The sequence below is a fragment of the Miniopterus schreibersii genome, assembly GCF_964146895.1.
Source record: "Miniopterus schreibersii genome assembly, chromosome: 18".
NCBI lineage: Eukaryota > Metazoa > Chordata > Mammalia > Chiroptera > Miniopteridae > Miniopterus > Miniopterus schreibersii.
Window position 1 is genome coordinate 8,710,167 of NC_138121.1, and position 25,168 is coordinate 8,735,334.

At 45.8% G+C, this 25,168-nt stretch overlaps 1 protein-coding gene across 1 annotated transcript; it reads right to left on the minus strand.

Annotated features, from left to right (window-relative positions):
- Window positions 1-844: 844 nt before the first annotated feature.
- SPINT2 (serine peptidase inhibitor, Kunitz type 2) lies at window positions 845-23,870 on the minus strand. Its single transcript, XM_081119802.1, has 7 exons — window positions 22,975-23,870; window positions 7,586-7,756; window positions 5,154-5,213; window positions 3,860-3,913; window positions 3,086-3,247; window positions 2,699-2,737; window positions 845-1,448 (listed from the first exon to the last, which is right to left on the minus strand). Exons 1-7 carry the CDS (start codon window positions 23,078-23,080, stop codon window positions 1,282-1,284), a joined length of 759 nt encoding a protein of 252 aa, XP_080975928.1. The 5' UTR covers window positions 23,081-23,870; the 3' UTR covers window positions 845-1,281.
- Window positions 23,871-25,168: the final 1,298 nt, after the last annotated feature.

Here is a 25,168-nt window from a genome sequence, read left to right on the forward strand (position 1 = left end):
AGTAGTTATAGCCTTCATTGCCATACATGGCATAATCCAGGGCTGCTCAGGTGGCAGAATGTGTGATTTTTATCGGCCAGATTAGGACAAGGCTGTGCAAGTAAATGTGTTTATGAACGTCTAGGGGTGGGGCCCACATTCAGAAGCTGCTACAGAAGGGATCAACACAGCAGAATTGGTCAGGACTGGCCATGTCTACCAGTCATGTTGCCAGCTGCAGATGCCACAGGGCTCAGGTGGGCTAGGTGATTGGCCAGGAAGGGAACACCCACAGGTAGGCAGCAGAATTAGGACTGAGCCCAGAGGCCGAATTCAGCAGGGTGGTGCCCTGTCCCCATTTCAATGCAGGGGCACATGGGAGACCTGAGAAGATTAGAACTGCAGGAAAATATGAAAATCATGAGGCCCACATGATTTTGGTTAGAACCACTCCAATTTTAGGAAGGCCTCGGTCTTCCTCTGAACAGGATGCATCCTTATTCCAACTCTCCTGTGCCTTTCAAGCAGTGTTTCAAGGTGTGGGTTACAGTCCATGGTGGGTCATTTAAAAATAAAAAATCAATTAGGAGCAACCCCCATGCTAATTCAGTGGAGTATGGCCAGAATTTTTAAAAAGGGAACTAGAATAGAAAATACCAGAGCTCACCACAGATGATAAGGCTAAGTGTTTGGTAAAACTTTACGGGCATTCAAGTGTAATATAAGATATGTTTCATTTCAAAAGATCTGAAAGATGCTCTTTAACAGTTTGTTTCTAGAATGGGACATCCCATGTAGTGTCCTGTGATAATTTTGGTAGAGTTTAAATTAGCAGGCCCATAAAGAAAGAAAGCACATGCTGAAATTTATTTTAAAAGGGAAGGCCCTTTTTATTGAACTTGTACATTTTACTCTCTTCCTTTCAGAATTCTAATAAAAAACTTTCGTTTCTGCTTACTTAAAAAAAACAAACAAACCTCACAAATCAAACAAACAAAGGAAACTATTAAAACATCACTTCTATGGTGGTGGGAAAGGAGGCAAAAGGCTTCAATATAGACAAAGAAAATTATACCTGGAGTAAAGAAATCAAAGAGAACCTGACTCTGGTCTGAGGCCAGGAAGCCCTCTTAACTTCTGAAATAACAAACAGACCAAAAGCCCTAATGATTGCAAAAATACAAATCAATCACTCTATTAAAAAGCACACACACATTCTATACTTGCCCCCACCCCCAGGTTCTCTCCATCAACAGGGGGTCCTGCATCCTGAAGAGGGGCAGCCTCTTGGCGACTGGGCAATCATAGCATATATGTGTTCTTCACCAGATGCTCCTTATCATCCTCAGAGCTCCAGACAGTGCGGAGGGCGCGCTCCTGGTTTCTCCGCGCCACCCTGATCAGGCAGACCACGGAGGCTCCCAGCAGGAGGATCAGGACCATCACGAACAGCCCCGCCAGGACCACCACTGGGGATGAGAGAGAGGCCTCAGGACTGGTGGGACAAGGAGGGCCATGGCCAGTGTGGGGTGGCATAGGGCTTAGGATCAGCAGCCCTTGTGCCTGATGTCCCCCCTCCACCCAACTTGGGAGGGTCTGGAAAACTGTCACGGCCACCTGGGAAGTCATCAAGGAGAGTCACAATAGTTCTAAGAAGCTGGTCTTGAAAAAGGGAGACGCTGTGCTATGTGCACACAAACAGAGGAACCGTGTTCCTTCTTTTTGAACAAACAGCCGCACTTCAACTCTACTTCCCTCCACTGCTCAGGGGCAAGCTGCACAGGAGTCCCAAGCCCTTGCACACCAGGATGGAAACAGCATACACCTCTGGGGTGTGTGGAAACATAAAACCCCAGGTTTTGTGTTCACACATGCTCCACCCCCAACCAGCCACAGAGAAAGGTGGGCCACCAGCAGTGGGAGGCTACCTGTGGAATGAGGTAAGGGTGTATTTGGAGCAGTGCCAGGAGGGGACCCCTTGTGCTCCTAATGGCCCTAGTAAATTTAATAGTGGTCACCCTACTGGTCAGTTAAGATGCTTTCTTTTCAGGTGGGGCTCCATCAAAGGAATGTGGCTCCTGTGATAGCTACCTGGTTCCCTCTCCCCAGTTGGCTACAGAATCAGATAGGGGTGAGTCCCTCTCTATCTTTACCCCACCAGCACTCCAGAAGTGGGCTGATTTCAGCCCAGGCCTGGCAAACCAGTTCTAGCTTCACCCCTCCTCTAAAACAGAGCAGGCAAGCAGGCTAGGTTGGGGCTGCTTACTAGGGAAACAGGTGGAAAGAGGCCAAACCAGTGTGGCAGGTCCTTTGTGCAAGCACTACCCTCCATGACTCAGAATCAGAAAAGCCAGAGGCCCAGCCTCCTTGTCAGACCACACTGCTCGGGGACAACAGCACTGGCTGTGCTTCTCACAAAGCAAGGTCTCCAACTTCCTTCCTGTCACCCATGACCAACTCTGTATATCCCAAACCTGGAGTCAGACTCAGACCTGTGTGCAGCAGATTCCCGCACCTAACAGCAGGACGTGTCCCCTCCAGTAACCCCCAGCATCCGCCGTGTACACTCTGCAATGGGAAACATCTATCACATGTTCCAAGCCACCTAGCCATTCTCGTGCAGAAATACAACTTTCTAGCTAAAGATGTTTATGGTGAACGATGAGGTCTCCCAAGACAACACGAAACTGCAAAACACAGCTGAGCTTACGCCACTTACCTTTAGTGCTGCGGGGCAGGACGGGATAGAGCTGCTTGCCTGGAAGAGAACACACAACCTTGAAGTCAGCTCACAGTCCTCCCCCTGGCCAGAGCTGCTGCCACCTGAAGATCCCCTTAGCCTGGGCCTTCACAGCGGGCTCTTTCTGAGGTGCTTCCTCTGCCAGCTCTTCTGAGGTCTTTAAGACCTTGTGACCTTGGTGGAGACCTAGAACATGTCTGCCCAACAGCTGGGGCCAAAGCCCACCTGTTCCCTACTAGGGAGCCATAGAAAGATGGAGGCCAGATGACAGCCTTTCCAAGGCCATGGTTTAGGGATGGGGGATGGACTGAGGGAGGGCCACCCACCCACCACTGCTTCTTGGATCAAGGGGTCAGGCAGACTCACCGAAACAGCGGCTCATGCACGCCTCCTTGGAGAGATAGTTGTTTTTATTGCCCCAGCACCCTCCATAGATAAAGTTACCACAGGAGTTCTTCTCGGCATCAAAGTACCAGCGTAGGAAGGATGCGCGGCAAGGCCCAGTGACCGCCTTGGCATTGCAGTATTCTGAGAGGGGAAGAGCCGAGGAGCACAAATGAGCAGGGCCCAGGGGAAGGGAGATGGAGTGAGAGTGTCCCCAGGCAGTCCCACAGCTGCCAGCCAAGGGAGAACAGTCTCTCTACAGAAACTGGTGCTTCAGAAACTGGTGAACTACAGACGTGGCCAATCTAGCCCATTAGACACCCTCCTCCATATTTCTTGCATCATTCTCTTTACAGCCAGACTATGTTATTACACAGATTCCTCTATGCCAGGCGCTGTTCTAGGCACTTTCCATGTATTAACCCAGTCTCTGAGAGATCTGTCCTAGGCTCCTGATTTCCTACTCAGGGACTCTGAGGAGCTGGGGAGAGGCAGGGCCTACACGCTGTACTGCCTCTGAAGCACAGCTTCCTGCAGCACGCTGTGTACATCCTGCTGCCTGCCACCCAGGGGCATCCTCGTGCATTCTACACCACCTGGGAAAGGTCAGGAAGCCCCACGCTACAATTTCCTTAGTGGAGATCCTCAAGTGTGTCTCAATTCCAACTGAAGAAAATACATCTTGCCCATATAAAAATATTTTTTAAAAGTTATACTTTCTACCATCTAAAATTTAAAAATGTATTAAAGTTATACCTTCGTAGTTCAAAATATCGCTGGAGGAGTCATCAAAATTCTGACTTCTAGGAGCTAAAACACAAACATCCAAGTCAGGGAGGCTGGGACAAACACAGGACACATGATCTGGCTGGGGCTGAGTCTAGAAGGGCCCACTGAGGGAGTGTGGACACTGGCACCTAGAAGGAAGGGTGTGGAGCTTCCGAGTGGGCAGCTTTACTTTATCACCCCCGGTTCTAATGGGCTCTACAGCACACACCAAATGAATGCTGGATGGGGAGGCCCACCTGCCACTCCAGGGGTTGCTATGGAAACTAATCCCAGCCACAATTTCTAGGGTGATGAGGAAGCTGGTCTTCTTCACTCTCTACACAGTGAGGAGGCCCTTCCCTTACTCTCCTGGGGAAATTTTCTTCTGAAACAGGACTGAAATCAGAGTTATTATGCCAGTGCCCCAGGGTTCTGGATGACCTTGGAAAAGCCAGCTCAGGAATAAACAGCCCAGGCAAAGCAATGGCCAGGACGGTCATAGGATTCCTGGCCTAGCAAACTGGAAAGCGATTCTAGCCTAACTTCCGGCATTCTGCAAATCACAGAATAAACACCCACTGTCACATAAGTGCTGGTGTCAGAGGACCAGAGCCAAGAGGGCAATCGGTGTGTGGCCACTAGCCTACTGGGGGCTGTCCTCCAATGGGGTGGGGGCAGATTCCCTCCCTCCACAGAAGGTCTTGCCCAGCAGGGCCTTCGGGAAAGCTGGGTTGGACTTGCTAGTGTGTCTGTACCACTCACCCCAAGGCTCCTGATGCAGAGTCCTTTAAGCATTAAGGAGGAATGGGGCAGCTGCTGTCAGCACTACAAAGCAAGCTAACACAAAGCTCGAGATCAAGAACTGCAGTGGAAACAGGTGGGCGGCAAAGGACAGGGCCATTAGGATAAGGAGGGAGATGGCAAGGACCACAGGGAGGAGAGGAGACAGAACAGGCAAGGACAGGTGAGTGGGCAGTGAGACAGCAGAGGCCAGCCTAGAGAGAAGGGGCCTGGGCCACATGGGCAGCGACCACAATCCCTGGACCCCCAGGAGGAAGCTGAGGCCAGCTCAGAAGCACTGCAGAACCCCCGGCCCTCCTTTCTGTTAAGGATGCTGGTAAGGAGCCAGAAGCTGGCAGCCCAGGCAAAGCCCCTGTTTGCCAATACTGAGTCAATAGAGCCCGGAGGTGGAAGCCCATGTACAAGGCCCATATTACAAATGTCCTTTCAGTTACCCATCTGGACGGCCCTCATTCCATCTTGGGTTTTTTTAAGAACCTACCACTTGGGATAGAGGAATCTGCTCCATTCTTGCTGGTGGCCAGACCATCAATGATGTTATCTACGAGGGGACAAATAAACCACACAGTGAGAAAGTGCCCCTCCCTCCAAGATTGCTGGTGAAACAAATAAGCTGTGTTGCTGAGCAGTTGTGGCCCTGTGTACATCTCATGGAGACTCCGGTTTCTCCTTTATGTGGGCCTTTCAATGTACATGCTGGACCACAAGCCTGCCAGAACTTGGAAATAAGGAACCAAGACTGTCCTTGTGGGTTAAACTTTAAATAGACTTGCTGGGAGCAAAGACAAGTGAAATGAATGTAAAAAGACAATATGGCTTCCAGGGCCAAATACCCTGTTAACTGTATTAACCCATCTAATGAATAAAAAGTTATGTGAATGTACTTAATGCCACTGAACTGTACAATTATAAATGCTTAAAATCGTAAATTTTATGTCACACACACACACACACACACACACACACACACACAGAGTGAAGGGGGTGAGGTGGAAGGGCTAGCCACTTAAGGAAACACAAAAAAGGGAGTGCCAGCAGGGTGCAGGAGGGAGGGACCCTGACTCCCCATCTCCCTACTGATCCCAACAGACCTTCTGGAGAGGCACAAGGCCAGCCTGACCAGATGCCATTAAACATTCATGTCACAAACCAGCTCCCCTTGTTCTGCCTCTCTCTTCATCAAGCAATCTTCTGGGAACTTGGCCGAGAGGACTGCCTACATGGACTACAGGTGCAGGCACAGGACCCAAGTGTCTGGTCCCTTGGGTGGTTCTGGTTATTATAAATTAATAAACTGGCATTCTCATTATCATGTGGCTTCCCACAGAGCTTGCCTGCCTGGGAGAGAACATGCTGGCAAAAGGCCACAGTGCCTAGCTGCTCTCGTAGTTCAAGCTCTTATACAGACTCATGAGAGACGCCTCAAGAGATGGGCAATGGAGACATGCTCTGGTACCAAGAAGGAGCTTTCTGGGCCCTTAAGACTAGGGCCAGACTCTGAACAAAGACAGCTATTCCTTTCTCCAGCAAAACACAACCACCTTGTAGTGACCTCCTGTCTTAATGCCTAGTGTCTACTGCTCGCATTGTTAAAAACAACTCTCTTCCTGAGAAAATGAGGAACAACCAGAATAGGCAGGTACACTTCCTATAGTCAACTCAATTAGAAAAGAACAGAAAAAGTAGCAATGACATTTCCCCTTAATTCCTCCCCCCACACTTGATCTCAGCTGATGGAAAATTACAATAAATGTTATTTTCCTCAGTCTCCATGTGGTAAGGTTGCCAGGTGCTCCCTGAAATGTGAGCTCACCTGTATGATTCAAAAACAATACCCTGCCACCCCAGCTCTCCAAACACTTGTTGAGCGCCTGCTGGGCACCAGGCACACAAAGATCAGTAACACATTCCTCAAGGCGCTCAGTCACACGGGCTTGGGTGCTCAGCAGTATGTTTCAAACCTCAAGTCATAGCCAAGGGCACTGTTTTCCCCATCTTTACATATAACTTTAAAATAAGTTTTATCTGATTTTTTAATGCACAGCACAAAGCCGAGACAGCTTACAACCAGTGAGTGAGAAGACATAAAAATCCCACAAGGATGCAGGACACGGGCTCACAGGCTGGTGGTATGCAGGGAGCAGTAAAGACACCAGCACATCCTGACACAGAATGAAAATCAAGTCCTAATGTCAATGCTAAGCCATGAAGAATGGCAGCAGGAAGTCAAGTAACAATGTTTGGGAGACTGCCAATTAAAATGTTTGGTAGTTTGGGAGTCTCTGGAATACTTGGGAGAGATCAGGCTCCAGAAGGCCAATGTCTCATTGCCATCAAGAGGTCCGTCGCAGCTCAGTTCAGAGTCAGTGCAGGTTGTTATGGGGCTTTAGGTTTTTATTCAAACTGTGAGGCTCTCAGGGTCACTGTTATCTTGGTTCTGAAGAATCCTTTGCAGGTGATTCCAGGAAGAAGGATGGGCTCCAGGAAGTATGTTCTAGTTTTAACTCGACTCAGAACTTGGCTGGCTGGGTGAGCTCCTCAAGTCATTTGTTCCAGAGGTAAAAATAACCCAAATGCCCAGGGAGCAAGCCTGTCTGAGTGGACGTGGGGGATTCTGCTCAAGAGGAAGACATTTCCTCCTATGCAGGGTCTGGTGTGGGACCCTGCACTCAGTAGTGGGAGAAAGGAAGTCATAAGGAAAACGCAGTCCTTCCCCTACCCCGGCCTGTTCTTCTCTCTGGGAAGAGGATAGAGGGGACCACTGTGAAACCACTGTGTGAGCGACCTACGCACTGTGCCTGTTTCTTCTGCTTTTTAAAACATCCCCCAGGTTCAGCCATGAAGAACTAGTAATTCACATCCCAGTGAATCAACTGACTCTAAGTAATAACATCTCAACTACCACTGTCTTACCTGTGACATCAGCACATTTCTCAAGACACTTCTCCTTGGTCAGGTAATTATTGTCGTTCCCACCACAGCCTCCATATACAAACTGCTGGCAGGATCCGCCAGTGGCATTGTACCACCACCTCTGCATGGAGGCCCGGCATCTTCCCACTACCTTTGGAACTCGGCAAAAGTCTGAAACACAAAGCAGAGACCAGTTAGCTTGGCAGGGCAATCCCAGCAACAAAGAACATGCCCAGACCTGCAAGAGGAGGCTGACGGTTTTCCAGAGCCCCAAAAGGAGGGCCAGAGCCTCAATTCCAGCACAGTTGCTCTGTGAGCTGTTTCTACAGGGTCACTATCAGGCCCCCTTGGTGATTCCTTTCTTGTACAGGAAAGAAGGACATCATCTAATGACAAAGATACCAACTGTATTCTGGTTGCATGTTAATTCTGTCCCTGCCCTGATTACCAAAGACACACACATCCAGTATAGAAATATGGCGTTCAAAGGCAAAAAACAGACTTCAAGGTCCTTTTGAATGCGTGCCCCATTACAGGGGGCCAAGGGGAGCTGTGTCTGAAAGGTCAGCATCTGCGATGGGAGGTTGGGAAGGAAGCACACTGGCACTCTTAGCAACCCTCATGAGGAACTTTCTTAACCTTCTCTATCCACTCCTTGCATATTTAAGTTACCACAAGAACCTCAGAAAGAACTCCCCAACTCTAGCTCCCTCCCACTGCCAACCCCCAGCTCCAAGGGCAACTCAGGTCACTCCTCTGCTCCAGTGCTGTAATGGCTCCCACCTGAGCATACCAAAGTGCCCCCAAATCTGGCCCCACTCTAGTACAAAGGAAACAAAACAATGTTATCAAATTCCAGCCAGATACATCTGCCTGAGAAAGGCCTAGCAATCTGCTCTCTCTCTTAAAAAAAGTAAGAGATAAGCAAGTGTTGGAGGTATCACCGTCATCAAAATAAGACTTTCTCCTGGAGGAGTGAGGAGGATTGAAAGCAACTTAAAAAGGCCCTGTGAGTCAACATCTGCCCTGTACCACTGTATCACCCTCCCACGTGATCATGAGTCCACACTGCCTCTCGCTACACATCCTGGCCTCCACAATCTGCCTTCTGGGCGACTAGCACAGGGTGCTCAATAAGCATCTCGATAAACATCCCAGGGCCTAACACTTGGTTCCATGTTGTCATTTACTCCTTTCTAGTTGTTTTCATGTCTGTTAGGTTTACTTCATCAACTAGAGGATGACTCTAGAAAACAAAGAAGGATTTGTGCTTCTCTTGTCCCCCAAAATGTGTCACAGTGAAGAACATGAAACCAAATGTTCCACAAAACATCAGTCTGCACAAAAAAGGTTGGTGCTGTGCAAAACACCTCCCAGAACGCCACCCCCCCAATCAATAAATCACACGTTACTGGTATAGCAGGAAAAGCATGTTCTGAAGTGAGAAATTGTTCATTTGAAAGCAACTATCAATGAAACCACCAGTTAAAATGTACCTTACCTGGACATGGGGTACAAACAAAATCATAAGCATGTCCAGAAAAGGCAAATCAATAGGACAAGGAATGGATTACTAATTCCTAGTGCTGAAGAGTGGGGCGTGGAGTTCCTGCAAATGCGCACAAGAATCTTTTGGAGATGATAGAGATGTTCCAAAACTAGACTGTGGGGGTAGTTGTACAACTCTGTAAATGTACCAATGGTCTTTGGTATGTAAATAATACCTTAAAAAAGCAGTTTTTAAGAAAGTAGGGATACCTTTTGTCCATAACACAGCAACCAGAACCAGCTGGGTGTACCTGGAGCAGGTACTTTCAACAATGTGCCAAAGGTTACAAAATATACCCAGTCAACATGGCCCAGGGAAAATAAGGCAGGAGAGCTCTCTGGTGTATGATTCTGCCGTACCCACATGGCTGGTAAAATGTCAGTGGCAGCACTGCTATCGAGACAAGACAGTGAGGATCTACAGTGGATCCACTTATGACCTGAACTGAAATCATCATCAAGGCAGGGAGCACCCAACTGCTAGAGGCTGCAACAGCCTGCCCCATGCCCTGCCAAGCTGAGAGCCCTAGAAGCACCCTGACCGCCATGTCCTTGCTTCCTAAGTACTTTCAGCTACTGCCTTTTTGGAAAAGACCCAAGGGTGGAACTGTACACTTTAAATGGGTGAACCATATAGTATGTGAATTATATCTCAAAACAAAACTCGAGCCCTGGCTTGTCTGGTTCAGTAGTTAGTGTGTCAGCCTGTGGACTGAAGGGTCTAGGGTTCGATTCCAGCCAAGGACACATACCTCAGTTGCAGGCTCGATCCCTGGCCCCAGTCGGGGCTCATGTGGGAGGCAACCAGTCAATGGGTCTCTCTCACATCAATGTCCGTCTGTCTGTCTGTCTCTCCCTCTACCCCTTCCACTCTCTCTGAAAAGCAATGGAAAAAATATCCTTGGGTGAGGAAATAAATAAACAAACAAACAAACCCCGAGAGAGGGTCAATTGAAGCTCAAAGTAGGAACCACCAGATACCAATGCAACAGGGTGACCGCAGTATAAAGAGTGGAAATTTGGTGGCTTTTCATAAGCAAAGATGCCAGATACACAATCTATATAAGTATGGAAACCTCAGGGTTTGTAAAGAACAGGGGGAAAAAGCCTATCCAGGAGTGGATGGCAGTTTCCTTGGTGAAGGAAGTCAACACTGCCTGGAATGTGGCCCTCTTTACAGGGGTAGTAGACACACACACAGGGATGCACACAAGAGGATACTGAGAAAATAACTGTCAAGCGGGCTGGATGTGTACATTCACCAGCATACCACCTGAGAAAGTAGGGTTCCCAGGCACATCCTCTCCCTCGGGTCTGCCTCTGGGACGCTTCCTTTCCTGACTGGAATGTTCCTTCTGAGGATGTGCTGGTCCCTTCCTTACTAATCATTCAGGCCCAGGAGGCCATTCTATCGCAGACAGCTGCTCACAGCTGCTCTCAATTACCACACACCGATTTCATAGTTTAACTTTCAAAAGCAGCCTATTTCCAGGTTCCTTGGGTGCAGTAGGAGAAGATGGGGAAACTTTACTTTTGTCCCAGGGAAATCTAGAAGTGTCTCTTCATTGAGAAAAGTTAGACAAAACACTGTGTCTGGAGAGAATATTGATAATTGTCAAAGCTGTGTGATGGTTTATGGGGGCTCATAAAACTGTTTATTACTTTGTTGTGCACACTTGAAAATTCCTATTCTTATAAAAAGAGAAAAGAATATCTTTTTCAATCAAATCTTATTCAAGTAAAAGAGCTCTAAGTAGCAGATTAATTGGCCCAAACTAGGTTCAATTAAGATGAAATTTAACCATCCCCTACTGTGTCAAGACAAGTGCTTTCTGTGAGTACAGAAGCTCCGTGCCGAATGGAGGAAAATCTCATTTTGTCACATGCTGTTACTAACTAAACTGCTTTTGAGTTTCTATGATATAAGTTTTTACTCTCTAGACTTGAGAGAAGTGAGCTCATGAAAAATAAGTGTCTGCTTGTTTGTTTCAAAGGCGACAGTGTTCCTTTAGGAAACACAGGCTATATATTCTTGGCTTTCATCCCAAATAACAAAACATTTTCTCTTTTGTTGTTCTCAAAAAAGCTTGTATGAGAAACCAGAAATACTTTCAGTATATAAGACGACGTCTCAGACTTATCTTCCTTAAAAGAACTTAAAAAAAAAAAAAAGGTGAAAGTACTGTACTGTGGTAGATCCAGATTAAAATAAAAATGCAGAGATTTACTTATTTCTTGACACCCCGTTTATTGCCTTCACCAAGTAGTATGTCAGACACATTATGTGCACTATTTCTAATGGTCACAATAAAACTGTGAATCATGTAGTAACATCCCCACTTTACAGACGAGGACACAGGTGTGGTTGGATGGTTAAGCTAAGTGAGCAGAAGACCTGGATGTGCACTCAATTCATACTGGTCTGACTTAGGAGTACAACTGTAATGACCTCCTCAGACTGAAAAAGCCACTACAGTACCAGGCAGTGGGAAAAACAGGACACTGAAGTTGCCTAAAAGCCACAACATTCTTGAAGACCTTTATCACAATCTGAGGGCTCACCAAGGCCATGCCCTTGGCTGGGCCTCTGTTTTCAGTCACATTCTATTACAGGGTCAGGGACAACATCATACTAAAGGAACTGGGCAAGGCTAAGGGGGATTTGTTGGACAAATTTTCAGGAAGTTCTTTCTTTCCTTTTTTATTTTATTAAATATATCTTTATTGATTTCAGAGAGGAAGGGAGAGGGGGAAAGAGAGAGAGAAACATCAATGATGAGAGTCATCGATCATCTGCCTCCTGCATGTCCCGGACTAGGGATCAAGCCCGCAGCCTTGCATGTGCTCTGACTGGGAATTGAACCTTGATCTCCTGGATCCTAGGTGGATGCTCAACTGCTGAGCCACGCCCGGCCAGGCAGGAAGTTATTTCTTAAATGAATAATTCTATTATTAAGGAGATGACAAAATGATACATTGTCTTAGAATAGTGTTAGGAAATAATCATGAAAAATGTCCTAAGTCCTACTTGTATGCTCACAAATGCTAGTGCAAAATTAAACACTTTTGTCCGGGCTGGATGGCTCAGTTGGTTTGGAGTGTTGTCCCATGCACCAAAAGGTTGCAGGCTCGACTGCTGGTCAGAGCACATACCTAGGTTTCAGGTTCACTCCTCCAGCCGGGACACATACAGGAGACAACCGATCGATGTTTCTCTCTCTCTCAAATCAATAAACATATCCCTGGGTGAGGATAAAAAATTAAATTAAATACTGTTTTCAAAATACAGAGTAAGAAAAGCTGAAGGGAACCAAATTTGGATATACTAGCTTCGCAATATGCAAAAATGGAATTTCTGCCTTCAAACAACAGTAACATACTCTTGGAAGAGCACCAAAACCGGTTAAAAATCACACATTATGTGAAATATGAACAGTTTAATTATAAACCCTGGCAGGCATTTTGAACATTAGCTATTACAAAATTACCAAACAGGAGGATCTTTGTCATGGAAAACAGGTTTCTCAGGTTCTGAAATCACTAAAGCTTTAACCCAGACACCTAGCCAGTGGCTCAGACAACTTCCCTGTGTGCAGCTGGATGGAACCATCTGCTGTCACTTCCTAACAAGGACAGCACAGAAATGGTAGCCTGGTGGTAGGCTCCTAGGCACTACCAATCTAATCACAGGCTAAAAAAGATGATGTCTAATCATTCTTCAAAAATGCACAGAAAATAATAAAAATAAAAAGCACAACTGCAGCTGTGCTGACTGAAAACTAAGTTTAAAAGTTTACTTTAATAAAATATTTCAAACATTCTGAAAAGTACAGAAAACATCATAACACTGGTTTATCTACTCAGCTTTATCAAATTGTAACACTTTAAAGAACTAAAACATTGACAGAGCTAAAATACTTTCTATGCCCCTCACTTCAATCCCACTTGCAATTAACAACCATCTTGAACTTGGTGTTTTCTTTTATTCATATTTTCATACTCATTCAGAGTCAGTTCACATTTAAAACAAACAAAAATAACTTTCCTAGGATTCTAGTCCCTGATACACTTTTTACTTCCACGAGTGCTATAAACTGAAGAACATCCTGCCTCACTGTAGGCCTGATAAGAAAGTCAGATCATCTCACAAGCCTGAAGCCTGCCATGAAATGGTCTTCCTCCTCCCAACCACCATCTGTTTCCTCTAGACCAAATGTCAGTAAACTTCTTTTACGATGGGCCAAGTAGCACATACAGGTAGTACTTGCCTTTCATGCTAGTATGGAATCATACAAATCAAGAGGATAAAACATGACTATTTCAAGACCTTTAAAAGTTTTTGGTAAAAACATTAAAAACTATGGGTTATAAAGGTACAGAATGAAAAATAGTAAAACAAATATTTCTTTAGTATACTGTAAGTTAAAACATTAGAAACTCGAAAATTGAAGAGCTTACATTTTTTGTAAAAAATTACCAATAGTAGTTTGAACAGTGATTGCAATGGTCTTCAGTCATAGTGTAACTTACCATGGAGCACTCATCTTTTCAACTCGCCTAAGGGAATTGTCATACTTCCTTCTAGGTTTGGATCAGCCTCCAACATTTTACCCTTCGTTCTTTCAATGTAATAAAATTGCTCTGAGCCTTGGCCAGTGTGGCTCACTTGGTTGGAGTATTTTCCTGTGAACCAAAGGGTTGCAGGTTCGATTCCCAGTCAGGGCACATACCTAGGTTGTAGGTTTGATTCTGGTTGGGGTGCACAGCAAGGACAAGTGATTGATGTTTCCCTCTCACACTGATGTTTCTTTCTTTTTCTCTCTCTCTCCCTCCTCCCTTCCTCTCTCTCCAGAATCAATGAAAAACATATCCTCAAGTAAGGATCTAAAAATAAATAAATAAATAAATATATTCTGAGACTTTATTTTTGCCAGTGTTACTTCCTCTGGGACATCATCCTTTTTGCCACATTTCTGTGGCTAAGTGGGCCCTCACTAAGGTCCTCTGGGGGCATATCCAGTCTCTCAACTAGAGACAGCCAGCATTCCCAGTCAGCCAGTTCTATCACTCACTCCACTTATGCTCCGCTGGAATTTCACTTCCGACATTATCACTTTTTCTCTTTGCTGCACTGGAGTCTTTTTTGGCCAATTCCCTCTACTGATAAACCTTTTTTATAAACTGTCACATAGGTTTATCACTGGGAAACAAGGAGACAACACAACTACATGCTTTGTTGTGTATGAACAGATGTGCACTGACTAGTCACTGTCACACGTGTAGTTTACAGAGATTTGTGACTGCATGTAGGGCTAGCAGGGGAAACCTGTACCCAAGTACTCACAGTTACTATACTGTGGTAACTGAAATCTGAGCCCTGTTGTTACAGGACTGAAATTATTTAATGAAAGTGTAGCAATTGAAAATTCTTGCATGTTAAAAACCCTGCAAAGCAAGGACTGCCCTTATTTCAGGCACTGTGGGCCACATAGTTCTTTTTTTATTTTTAGTTGTAATTTTTTAAAATTAAATTTTATTTTTTCCCATCACCATTTATCACAGTTTTGACTCCACTCTGTCATTGTAGGATAAAAGCAACCTCAGACAATATGTAAATAAATGACCAGGGCTGTCATTCCAATAAAGCCTTATTTATGGACATTAAAATTTTATCTCACATAATTTGTACGTCTTGAAAAACTGTTTTGATTTTTTAACCATTAAAAAATGTAAAAATCGTACTCAGCCTGCCAATTCTTTTTTTAGAGCATTTATAAAAAACACCCTGTTTAGATTTTCCACCCCTACAGAACTCAATCATATATGTGTAGTCCAAAGCTATCACATTGACTGCTAGGGTTCACTTTTTTTTTTAGGGTTCACATTTCTTTAACAGCACTGACCATACATTCCTCAGGTTTATCCTTCGCTAAAAACGCTGTAGCACACCCTTCCATCACTAAAAACAGCTCTACTCTCTTCACTGAAGCCATTTAGAATTCTAAGAGATAATGGCCAAAGAGAAATTATTTGATATAAAAATCCTTGGACATGCAAAAATCATATTTTACACACACAAAATAAGACAAGGTACACTTTACTCCTCAGTATCAAAAAGCAAAGAAAGTAATGAGTCATATAATTCAAGAGTTTCAAAGACCAGGGGCAACTTTTACCACATCCACAAAGGGCTTGGCTTTCAGAGACCTACAACACCTGAAAGTCCACCACCAAGAACCCTTGTCTGTGCCAGTGAATAACTGAGATATCCACATAATGGAATACCCAGAGCTGTGAAAACAGGCCAATGTGTATGTGCTGGTATGGAAACATGGCTAAGTCTGAGATGGGGAAAAAGCAAAAGAATGGTTTCTGTATCATAATTCCTTTTTAAAACTTTTAATTTAGACACATGTATGAATCTAACCCTCAAGGGACCAGCGGACGGAAGAGTCCTGGGTTTGATTCTGGAAGGAGAGAGATGTTTCCATACAGGTTTTCTTTTCCATCTGTATCTTTTGGTAAATCACCAGTGGCTTTATCTGGACAATGGATTATGGTCCCATTTGTTTGCTTTAAATTTTCAGTTAAAAAATTTAAAATTACATGTATTTAAAACTGAATGTACTAAATTCCCTAGTATCTTGAGCAGCACTAAGCCACAAGTGTTTGTGATAGCTATGTTATGTAAATAGAGTGACTACATAATTTATCCTCAAGACACTTTTCAGAATGAAAGGGGGTATTAATAGTCACCCTGGCCAGTTTAGCTCAGTGGCTAGAGCATCGGCCAGCATAAGAAGGGTCCTGGGTTCGATTCTGGCCGAGGGCACATGCCTCAGTTGCAGACTCCATCCCTGGCCCCAGTTCAGGGCACGGGCAGGGAGGCAACTAATCGATGTTCCTCTCTCTCATCAATGTCTCTCTCTTCCACTCTCTCTGACTGGGGATGTGGTCCTTGCTCTCCAGGGGTTTATAATTCAATTACAGCCACAAGACTCCCTTGGATAGAAAAAAGGAGAGGGGAAAAAAAAAATTAAAAAATCACACAAGGTAAAAGATTACAATCACAGCCTAAATTCAAAGGGCTTATAAACCACACAAGGTAGAGAGGAAATGACCAAAGACTCTGGTATAGGGGAGTGACACAATAAAGAAGAGTCATTTGGCAAAAGTGTGTAAGATAGACTACAGCCTGTAGGAACTCCAATAAAGGACCTAAACTTGCAGGAATACTGGTTTCCTTCTTATCTGCCTAAGTTACCTGGGGGCATTTTTCTAACCTCCTAGTATTTCTTCATATATAACATCGGAACAATACTACATGCAGCAAAAATGTATAAGCCTCTCAATAAAGCAGGAAAATGTATAAGCCCCATATTCCTTAACTCACCAAGCCCCCTTATTCATTGATTTAGGCCTAGCTACTTAAAAAAAAAAAAATCATGCAAAAAAATCGGAGGTTTATGAAGATTAGGCAGTGCTCTCATTATGGACTCATCATATCTGTGACATAGTAAGAAATATTTGGTTTCTGCCCCGTTTTGCCCCCACCACTTCAAACCCTTATAATTTCCTGAGCGCTAGGAGCATCTTTTGTTCTAATATTTGGTCTCTGACCCAGGTTCCTTATCTTCACCTAAAGCAAGGCAATGGCAAGCTATCACACAGATCAAAGTCCTGTGCCACTAGATTATTATGAGATCAAGAGTTCAGGGACAGAAGGCCCAAGGGTGGGACTGGAGAAAAAAAATAAATAAATAAGCCTTGGATACCCATTTGGACTGCAAATACCTTTCCTCCAAGGACTGAGAGAATCTCATTTTGTGAGTGAAGAGGTAATGAATGCCAAGGAGGTAAGCAAGCTGTTTCAATTCTACCATGCCAAATTCCCAAGTTGACATTTATTTTATAGTCAGCCTTAATTCACCTATTTTGGTTAGCCAGATAGGTTCTACATACTTGAGTGCTTCTGTTTACAGGACGGAAAACTACTAACTACCCATCTCCTCTAGGTCCAGGTGTCTGGAAGTTGTCATTATTAGGATAAGTAATTCAGAAACTTTAAAAATCTTGACATTTTAGATATAAAATATTTAGATATCAACACTCCTGCCCACCGTCACTTTCTATTCATCACTCAAACAGGACTATAAATTCTACCCTTACCTAAGTTCATAACTAGAAATACAGTAGCCCATATGAACAACTTGGAAACAAGTAGTTTCAAAGTCTTTCATGGGACTGTCAGTTCACATTCAGGGTTCTTAATCTTGTTTGAATCACAGACCATTTTCAGAAACTTATAAAACCTAACGGACCCTCTCCCTAGAGCAGTTTCTCGACTTATACTTTTTATTATCACCTCCCCTCCAAGGAACCTTGACATGGTTTTCCTAATCACCCTAATTCCAATACCACAGACATACTGTATATTTACAGAGTGGCCTTCTGAAAGGTCACAAACTACTGTAATATCTAATATTCCCCTACCCCAGAACATGCCTTAGACTCTAAATGACAGACCCTGGGACACACATGGGCAAAGTATCACATGTGAATTTAGGGACTTCAGATTAAGGGGCTTCTGAAGCCATGGACTCAGGACCCCATTGGTGAGATTCATCTCAAAAACAATTATTAAATTTTTACCCTCATTTTCTTTTTATTGATTTTAGAGAGAGGGAAAAGAAGGGGGGGAGAGAGATCTAGATCAATTTGTTGTTCCACTTATTTATGCATTCATTAGCTGATTCTTGTATGTGCCCTGACCAGGGATCAAGCCTGCAACCTTGGCATATTAGGACAATGCTCTAACCAACTAGGCTACCCAGCCAGGGCAACCCTTATTTCTAAAATGGTTTCTCCAGCCCGGCCGGTGTGGCTCAGTGGTTGAGCATCGACCTATGATCTAGAAGATCGTGGTGCGTTTCTGGTCAGGGCAAGTGCCCAGGTTTCGGACTCAATCCCCACCAGGGGGTGTGAAGGAAGCAGCCAATCAATGCCTCTCTCATCATTAATGTTTCTATCTTTCTCTCTCCCTCGCTCTCTCTGAATATATTTTAAAAAAAAAAGTTTCTCCAAAGTTCCTGGGCCTCACATTCCTTCACAGGGAGTTTTCAAAAAGATCTTGTCAGAAACAACATACGAAATGACATTTGCAATCAGGATCATACAAAGACATCCATAATCCATAAGCTAATGCTTCTGGGCTAATCTGTGAATTCTGCATTAGTCATGTGACCAGTAGGCCACCAAGGCCTCCTGGGGTTAATGAAGTCATTTCAGTGTGACCTTCAGAGTTCTCTCCCCTCACATGAATCACAGGCTACCTTATCCCTTATTTGGCTTCCCCTGTCAGCCTCAGGACATGGCAAACAGAGGCTTGGCTGCCTGGCCAACTACCAAGAGACAAGCGTGAGCAAGCAAATGGCTCCGGGGACAGGTAAAATGAGAAACAGGTGGGGCAGTGGGGGTGAAAGAGAAGCTTGCTTTCTCCACAACAGGCTGCACTTTCAAATGCTGACCAGGGCAAAGGAATGTTTCTGGTGGAAAGTATCTTTTTCCACTTTCTTTTTCCAGGGAAAGGTCCACTCTCCCTCAGTGACCCTAAAACAAGGCCCTGAATGTTCTTTAGCGATTGTCACCATTTGAACCTCAAAGGCCATGTTTTCAGTATTAAGCACACCAAACCTTACCTACCTTTTCTTTGCAGTGCTCATCCCCAGATCTATATTCATTGTTCATTTCTTTATCGTATTGTCTTCCTCTCATCACAAAGTTAACTACCATGGATTGGGGACTGACTCTCTTTTTCAGTGCTCTATTTCCAGGGCCTAAACATAAAGCTTGGTATGTGCTCAATAAATGTGTTGAATAATTATTTCAAACTGTCCTGGAACCAAACTTTCTTGCCTGCAAGCAGAACAAGAGCCTCTTCTATGGTGGACAAGAATACCAGAAGATGTTACTTTGGAGAACCCCAGCTGATCACCACACCAACTGTTAGCTCCTGTCACTATGTCTTTGACCACCAGGTTAACTATCCATGGGGGTAAGGAGAAGAGAAAAATGTAGTGACTATTAATACACTTACTGGAGATTTGCTAAAGTTCACCCTTTTCAAAGCTCTGGGTAAACTAATTAACCCCAGAGATTGATGAAAACTGAAGGTCACCTGAAGTGCAGTAGAGGCTCTCAAATGCTGCATTTGTCCTTAGTGTTAAGTCCCAAGAACTAGAGCCAAGTAACCATTAACAAAAGTTTTGATGCCCCAGTCTGGAATAAAGTTATCGGCAACAGGAACTACACCTAACCAACCATTCCCGCAAGGAATTTTTGAGGTTCTACTCTGAAGAGGAATGCATTATGTGTCCTTGTACTGATCAAAATTATATATTTTGGGGCCCTCCAAATACCAGGAATTACCACCTGGGGAAGAGAGAAAAATTATGCACATTTGTGGCCACCTGATAAGGAGTTTTTCCCTCAACATCAATAGTACACATACATATACTCATTGTACAATTTATAAAGAGTTATTTTATCCACCTCTGTTTACTAAATGGAGCATAATCTTAAGGTTGGGATCACAACTCAACTGTTTGCTGATATAGAGGGCAGACCAAGTGAATAAATACACACCTAGGGAGAGTAGTACCTAGCCTGTCCCAAAGGAGTGATGGGCCCCAGCCATGGGTGCTATGTGGGAACAAAGGCCTGGTGGCGCCAGGTCATATTTTCAGGCAAAGCCAAAACACAAATTTTTCCATTAAAAAATCCCAATTCTAGAAACTGTACAAGTTACATAAAGTCTGTTTGAGGCCTTCAGGGAACAGTCAATTTATAATCTCTTTGTGCTTTCCACGATGCTCCTCTTACCTGTTTATCACATCAGTCCCAGGCTCCTGAGTTACCTCTCATTCCCATCATCCTGTTTTGTGTCCCTTTCCCTGACTCTTAGGGCTCTCTACTTGAGATCTATCTTAGGCAAAATCATTTTCTCAATCACTTCTCTAAACATTGTCCCTTTCTTATCTCTAACCTAATCGGGTCTCCCCTGAGGATATGCCTTCTCTTGTGCCCTCCAAGTAGCTCCTAGGTGCTACTTCCAGACCATTCTCCCTCCATCCTCTCCCCAACCCCCAGTTAAAAATCTTGTCATCAGAGAAGATCGTACTTACTTCGTGCATCATCTTCTGACCCAGACCACTACACCTCACTTCTCCATGACTTTAGCTCCAGGCTCACAGCCACTCCTCCTCCTTCCATGATCATTCTTAGTGATTTCCATATCCAGGCCGGTGATCCTTGAACCTTCCTGACCTCTTGATTCCTAGACCTCCTCTTCTCCAATGATCCTATCCCTCCCCCAGACTCTCTCTCCCATGGTCATGCCTAGGCCTTGTCTCAATAACTGCAGCCTCTCTTCAGAACCTCAGCTTCATGCATCTCACTCACTGCCCATCACATCCTACCTATCTTGTTCATTCCCTCCAACAATTCATTGGCCTTATGACCCTTCCATGACTCCTCAGCCCCCTCGTGTCTTCACTTAGATTAAACTCCTCGATCTACCATTATAATCGCCCCCTTAACGTTTGGTTCGCTACACACTTTCCCATCTCCACCCTACTTATCTGGCAGAGCCTATGCAGCTGCATGTGCCTGGAGAAACACCTCACTCAGTGAAAATCAAAGCAATCGGGAAAGAAAAAAAGTCAAAAATGGTTGAAAGCTTTCAAACAAACAACTTCAGATAAGTGAGGGCATTAGCTGACCCAGTCAGACAGGAGTACTTCTGAAAGGTCAGTAGGTCCAGCCATCTGCAGTAGCCAGGAGGCCACTGGGTGCAGAAAAGGCCTCTGCAGCCAGAGCTGGCTTTGTCAATTACTATTGTGTGACCTTAGATAAGATCTGTAACTTGACCACCACACCAGGTTATCTCAAGGAGTAAATAATACATGTAAGATCAGAGTAAGCAATAGATATTAGCCCCAAACTCAGTTTTGACAAAGTCCAGGCCAGGTAACTGGAAGGTACTATATATACATCCTTAACATAATTACTTCATCTACAAAAGTGAAGAAGGGCTGACAAATCCTGGTTGACACTGCAAGAACAATGAACCAAGTGGTGGGCACACAGTGCAATATACAGATCTTGTAACACAGAAACCCACAACACCTGAAACCTAGATGATCATATTAACCAATGTCACCCCAGTAAATTTAATTAAAAAAAAAAAATTTTAAATAATAATGAACCAAGAACAAGAATAGCCCGGCCAGGCATGGCACAGCGGTTGAGCATCGGCCTAGGATGCAGGAGATCATGGTCCAATTCTCAGTCAGGGCACGTGCCCGAGTTGCAGGTTCGATCCCCAGTCAGGGGCATGCAGGAGGCAGCTGATCAATGACTCTCATCATTGATGTTTCTCTCTCTACCTCTCCTTTCCTCTCTCTGAAATCAATAAAGATATATTAAAAAAAAAAGAGAATAACATTTTAGGTAATTATATTGGGGGGGAGTGGCCCCCATCATCTTATATCACCTCATTCGTGTACTTCGCCCTGTTCATTTAGTAATTTAATATTGTGATGACTGCTCTTTATTTAAATGTTTACTGTCTCTGTCTCTCCCACCAGAATATAAATTCTGTGAGTGCAGAAACCTGGCTTATGAGTCACAAGCACTTTCCCAGACACATAGCACAGGGGCTCAATAAGTTTTGCTGAATCAATGAATTCTTTCAAGAGTTATTTTCAAAGTCCATTTGTGCTTGTCTCAAGCAGTTAAGATTCTAACAACACCTGTTCAAAAAAGGCCTTTCAAGCTGAACTTCCTTAAGAGTGAAGAGGTTTAAATCCCAACTTAGGCTCCACCAACCTCTTAGGGACCAATCAAATGGCTGCAAGCCCAGCTCCTCAAAGCCAATACTCTTTTTTTTTTTTTTTTGTCAATCCTCACTGGAGGATACTTTTCCCATTGATTTTTAGAAAGAGTGGCAGGGAAGGTGGGGAAGGGGGAAACATCGATGTGAGAAAGAAACATCGGTTGCCCTCCGTGGGCGACCTGACGGGGGTCAAACCAGCACCTAGGTATGTGCGCTGACCAGAAATCGAACCCGCAACCTTTTGGTGTACGGGATGATGCTCCAACCAGCTGAAACACCCAGCCAGGGTGCCAATACTTTTCTTATTCCCTGGCATCTGGAAAAATTTCTCCCCTCCAACACTTTCGCTTTTCTTCTCCTTCCTGTGGATATCACCGAGAATCACCTTCCTTCTTGAAAGCGCTCTACTGCGGTTGAACCAGAAAAGGTTTCTAGCGAGGCTGAGGTCCAGTATCTAAAAAGGTGGGGTGGGGCCTTCTTCCCTGAAGCACTCTGTCACCAGGTCACCTAATCCGACCCCCAGCCTCTCAGGCCAGGCCTCCCTGGGCTTTCCTGGGCCTTGAAACTTTCTGCGGCCAGGAAGACGCTGGTCCGGCGGGCCTCTCACCCCTTCCGGCCACACGGAGGGGCCGTGCTGTTCCTCGGTCAATAGCGCGCTAGTCTCCTCCCTCACCCGCAGGAAACTTTCTCAACCCTGACTCCGCCGGTCCTCACTCCCGAGAGCTGCCAAACGCCTTCGCAAGGCTCTCTCTCCCCGAGCTGGCTCCACCACACCCCCTGAGCTTCACCAAGTCGCCCCTAATTTCCTTCCCCGCCAATTCCCCCCGGTCAGACCTTGCCCAGGGCCCCTCAGACCCCAACCTGCCCCCCACATCCTACCCCTAACCGCCCCGCCTTCGGCCTCTGGGCCGTTCACTCCTCCCAGGAGAGCCGCCCGGGCACTCACCGTGGACGTCGCGCTCTCCGTCGGCCGCTTCGGCCCCGACGAGGAGCAGCGCTGACAGCAGGGCGAGGAGCGCCCGGCACGGGCTCGGCCCGCACAGCTGCGCCATGACTAGCTCCACAACTAGCTCCCCTCGGCCGCGCGCACAGGCGAAGCTTCCAGCCGCTGGCCGTTGGGGTCTCGCGATCAGGTGCGGGAAGCCCCTTGCCGCGCACGCGCACTGGGGCGCCCCCGCGTTCAGGTGCGTTCGCCCGCTGAGGGGCCGCGCCGGCGCTCGGGCCGAAGTCTCGGAAAGAAAGCCTTTTTCCGCCCTTCGGCGTAAGGACTCTCTACCTCCTTCGCCCACAGGGCGGGAGAACGCTCCTCTCTAGCCCCCTTGCCCCCAGTGACACACGGCGACTGCCCACCGTTCGGACCCCGCCACACGTCCAAATGCTCGGTGTAGACTGAAACCAATGGCGGCCGCCTTGAAGGAGCCACCGAAGGTGGCCGGCCGAGGAGGGGGCGGAGCGCACCTGGCGCAGGCGCAGGGAGCAGGCACCTGCGCGGCCGCGCTCCCCCCGGGGCGCACCTGGGCCCACCCCCTGGCGCTGGGGAAAGGGCCTGGGCTGGCGTCGGCTCCGCCCGGGCTAGAGCCGGACCTGGGGGTAGGCGCACGCCCCCCCGAGCACAGGCTCCCCGATACCCTTTCCCTTGGGCTGGTTTATGACGTCCCCGCACCTTCGCTCTTGGCCTTGCGCCTGGGGGCAGGAGCAGAGGGCGCAGACACGCTCTTCCTGGAAATCTGGCTTTTTCCCGCCTCAATTCAGCCTTCCTTTGAGGAAGAGGGATTTATATTCTTCCTAAATTCGACTTCCCCTAAAGTGCCTACTTGTTGGTAATTCAGCATCGACCACGTCAGACCAGCCCTTGCGTCACCAGACAGGAGCAGCCCAGAGTCGTGGTGACGCAAGCATAGGGGCAGAGTGATTAGGGATATGAGGGGCAAGCACGGGCTAAGTCGTGGGCTGGGGCGATGGAGGATGGGAACCCAGACAAGTTCCCCATTCAGTGTGAGAAAGGGCTTCCGCGAGGGAGGTGATAGACTCATGAATGAACACCAGCCTCAGGCCCTGCCTCTGCGGTTCCCAGTCTGAGATGAAGACAAATTATTCACCAGACTGGGATAGGTGTCGGGGCAGTGACAGGGAAGCACAGAGTAATCAGGCCGGAAAGGAGGAAAACCCACGGGAAGTACCTGGTGAGTAAAGTGCCATTGTATGGATAAACCACGTTTTATTTATCCAGTCATCGGTTGATGGGCTGGCCTGTTTCTACCTTTTGGCTATTATGAACAACGCTGCTATGAACATTCATAGACAAATTTTTGTGTGAACCTAAGTTTCCAATTCTCTGCTATACATCTAGGAGTGGAATTGCTGAGTTATATGGTTACTCTAAGTTTAACCTTTCGAGGAACGGACAGACTTTTCCAAAGTGGTTACACCATTTTACATTCCCACCATCTATGTATGAAGATTCTGATTTGTCCACATCCTTGTCAACAGTTGGTATTTTCCATTTTAAAAAAATTATAGCCGGCTCTGGGCAGGTGGCTCAGCTGGCTGGAGTGTCATCCCAGACACCAAAAGGTTGCAGGTTCGATTTCTTGGGGGCAGAGATGGTGATCATGCTCTGTTGACAGTGATTGTTAGCTATAGCTATAAGAAATATTAATCAAGTTCTGTTAACTGTGATTGTTCTGTCCCAATTAGAAAAAGTACTTTCTAACCTGGCTGGGAGTTGTACCCCTGGGACCTGGGAACCTGGAGTCCAGCTGCATTGAACCATTACACCCATTCTTACTCATGTTGCCTACTTCCCTAGGCCTGTAATTCCTTTGCCTGCTTCCCCTGTAATCTTTGTCCTTCTACCCAATATAAGCAGCTGGTTTATGGGGGGTAGGGGAATGTTTAGAGCAGATTTTCCTGGATAACACCCTGCTCCCCCATTTTGCTGGCAATATTGGAATAAATGCAATATTGGAGTAAATGTTCATATACAAGTCAACTCTCTTTGCTTCATTGGCTCAAGTAGTGACAGGCAGCCCAGACCCATTTGTTGTCTAGTTTCAGATTCTCGGTCAGGGCACGTACCTAGGTTGCAGGTTTGAGCCCTAGTCTGGGTGAATATGGGAGGCAACCAATCTATGTCTCTC

Coding starts and splice junctions, on each gene's coding strand:
- SPINT2 (XM_081119802.1), bottom strand. CDS start 23,080: ATGGCGCAGCTGTGCGGGCCGAGCCCGTGCCGGGCGCTCCTCGCCCTG. Junction 5,214..7,585: donor GAAATGTGCTGATGTCACAG/GTAAGACAGTGG, acceptor GTCCCCTCGTAG/ATAACATCATTGATGGTCTG. Junction 3,248..3,859: donor CGATATTTTGAACTACGAAG/GTATAACTTTAA, acceptor TTCCCCTCTCAG/AATACTGCAATGCCAAGGCG.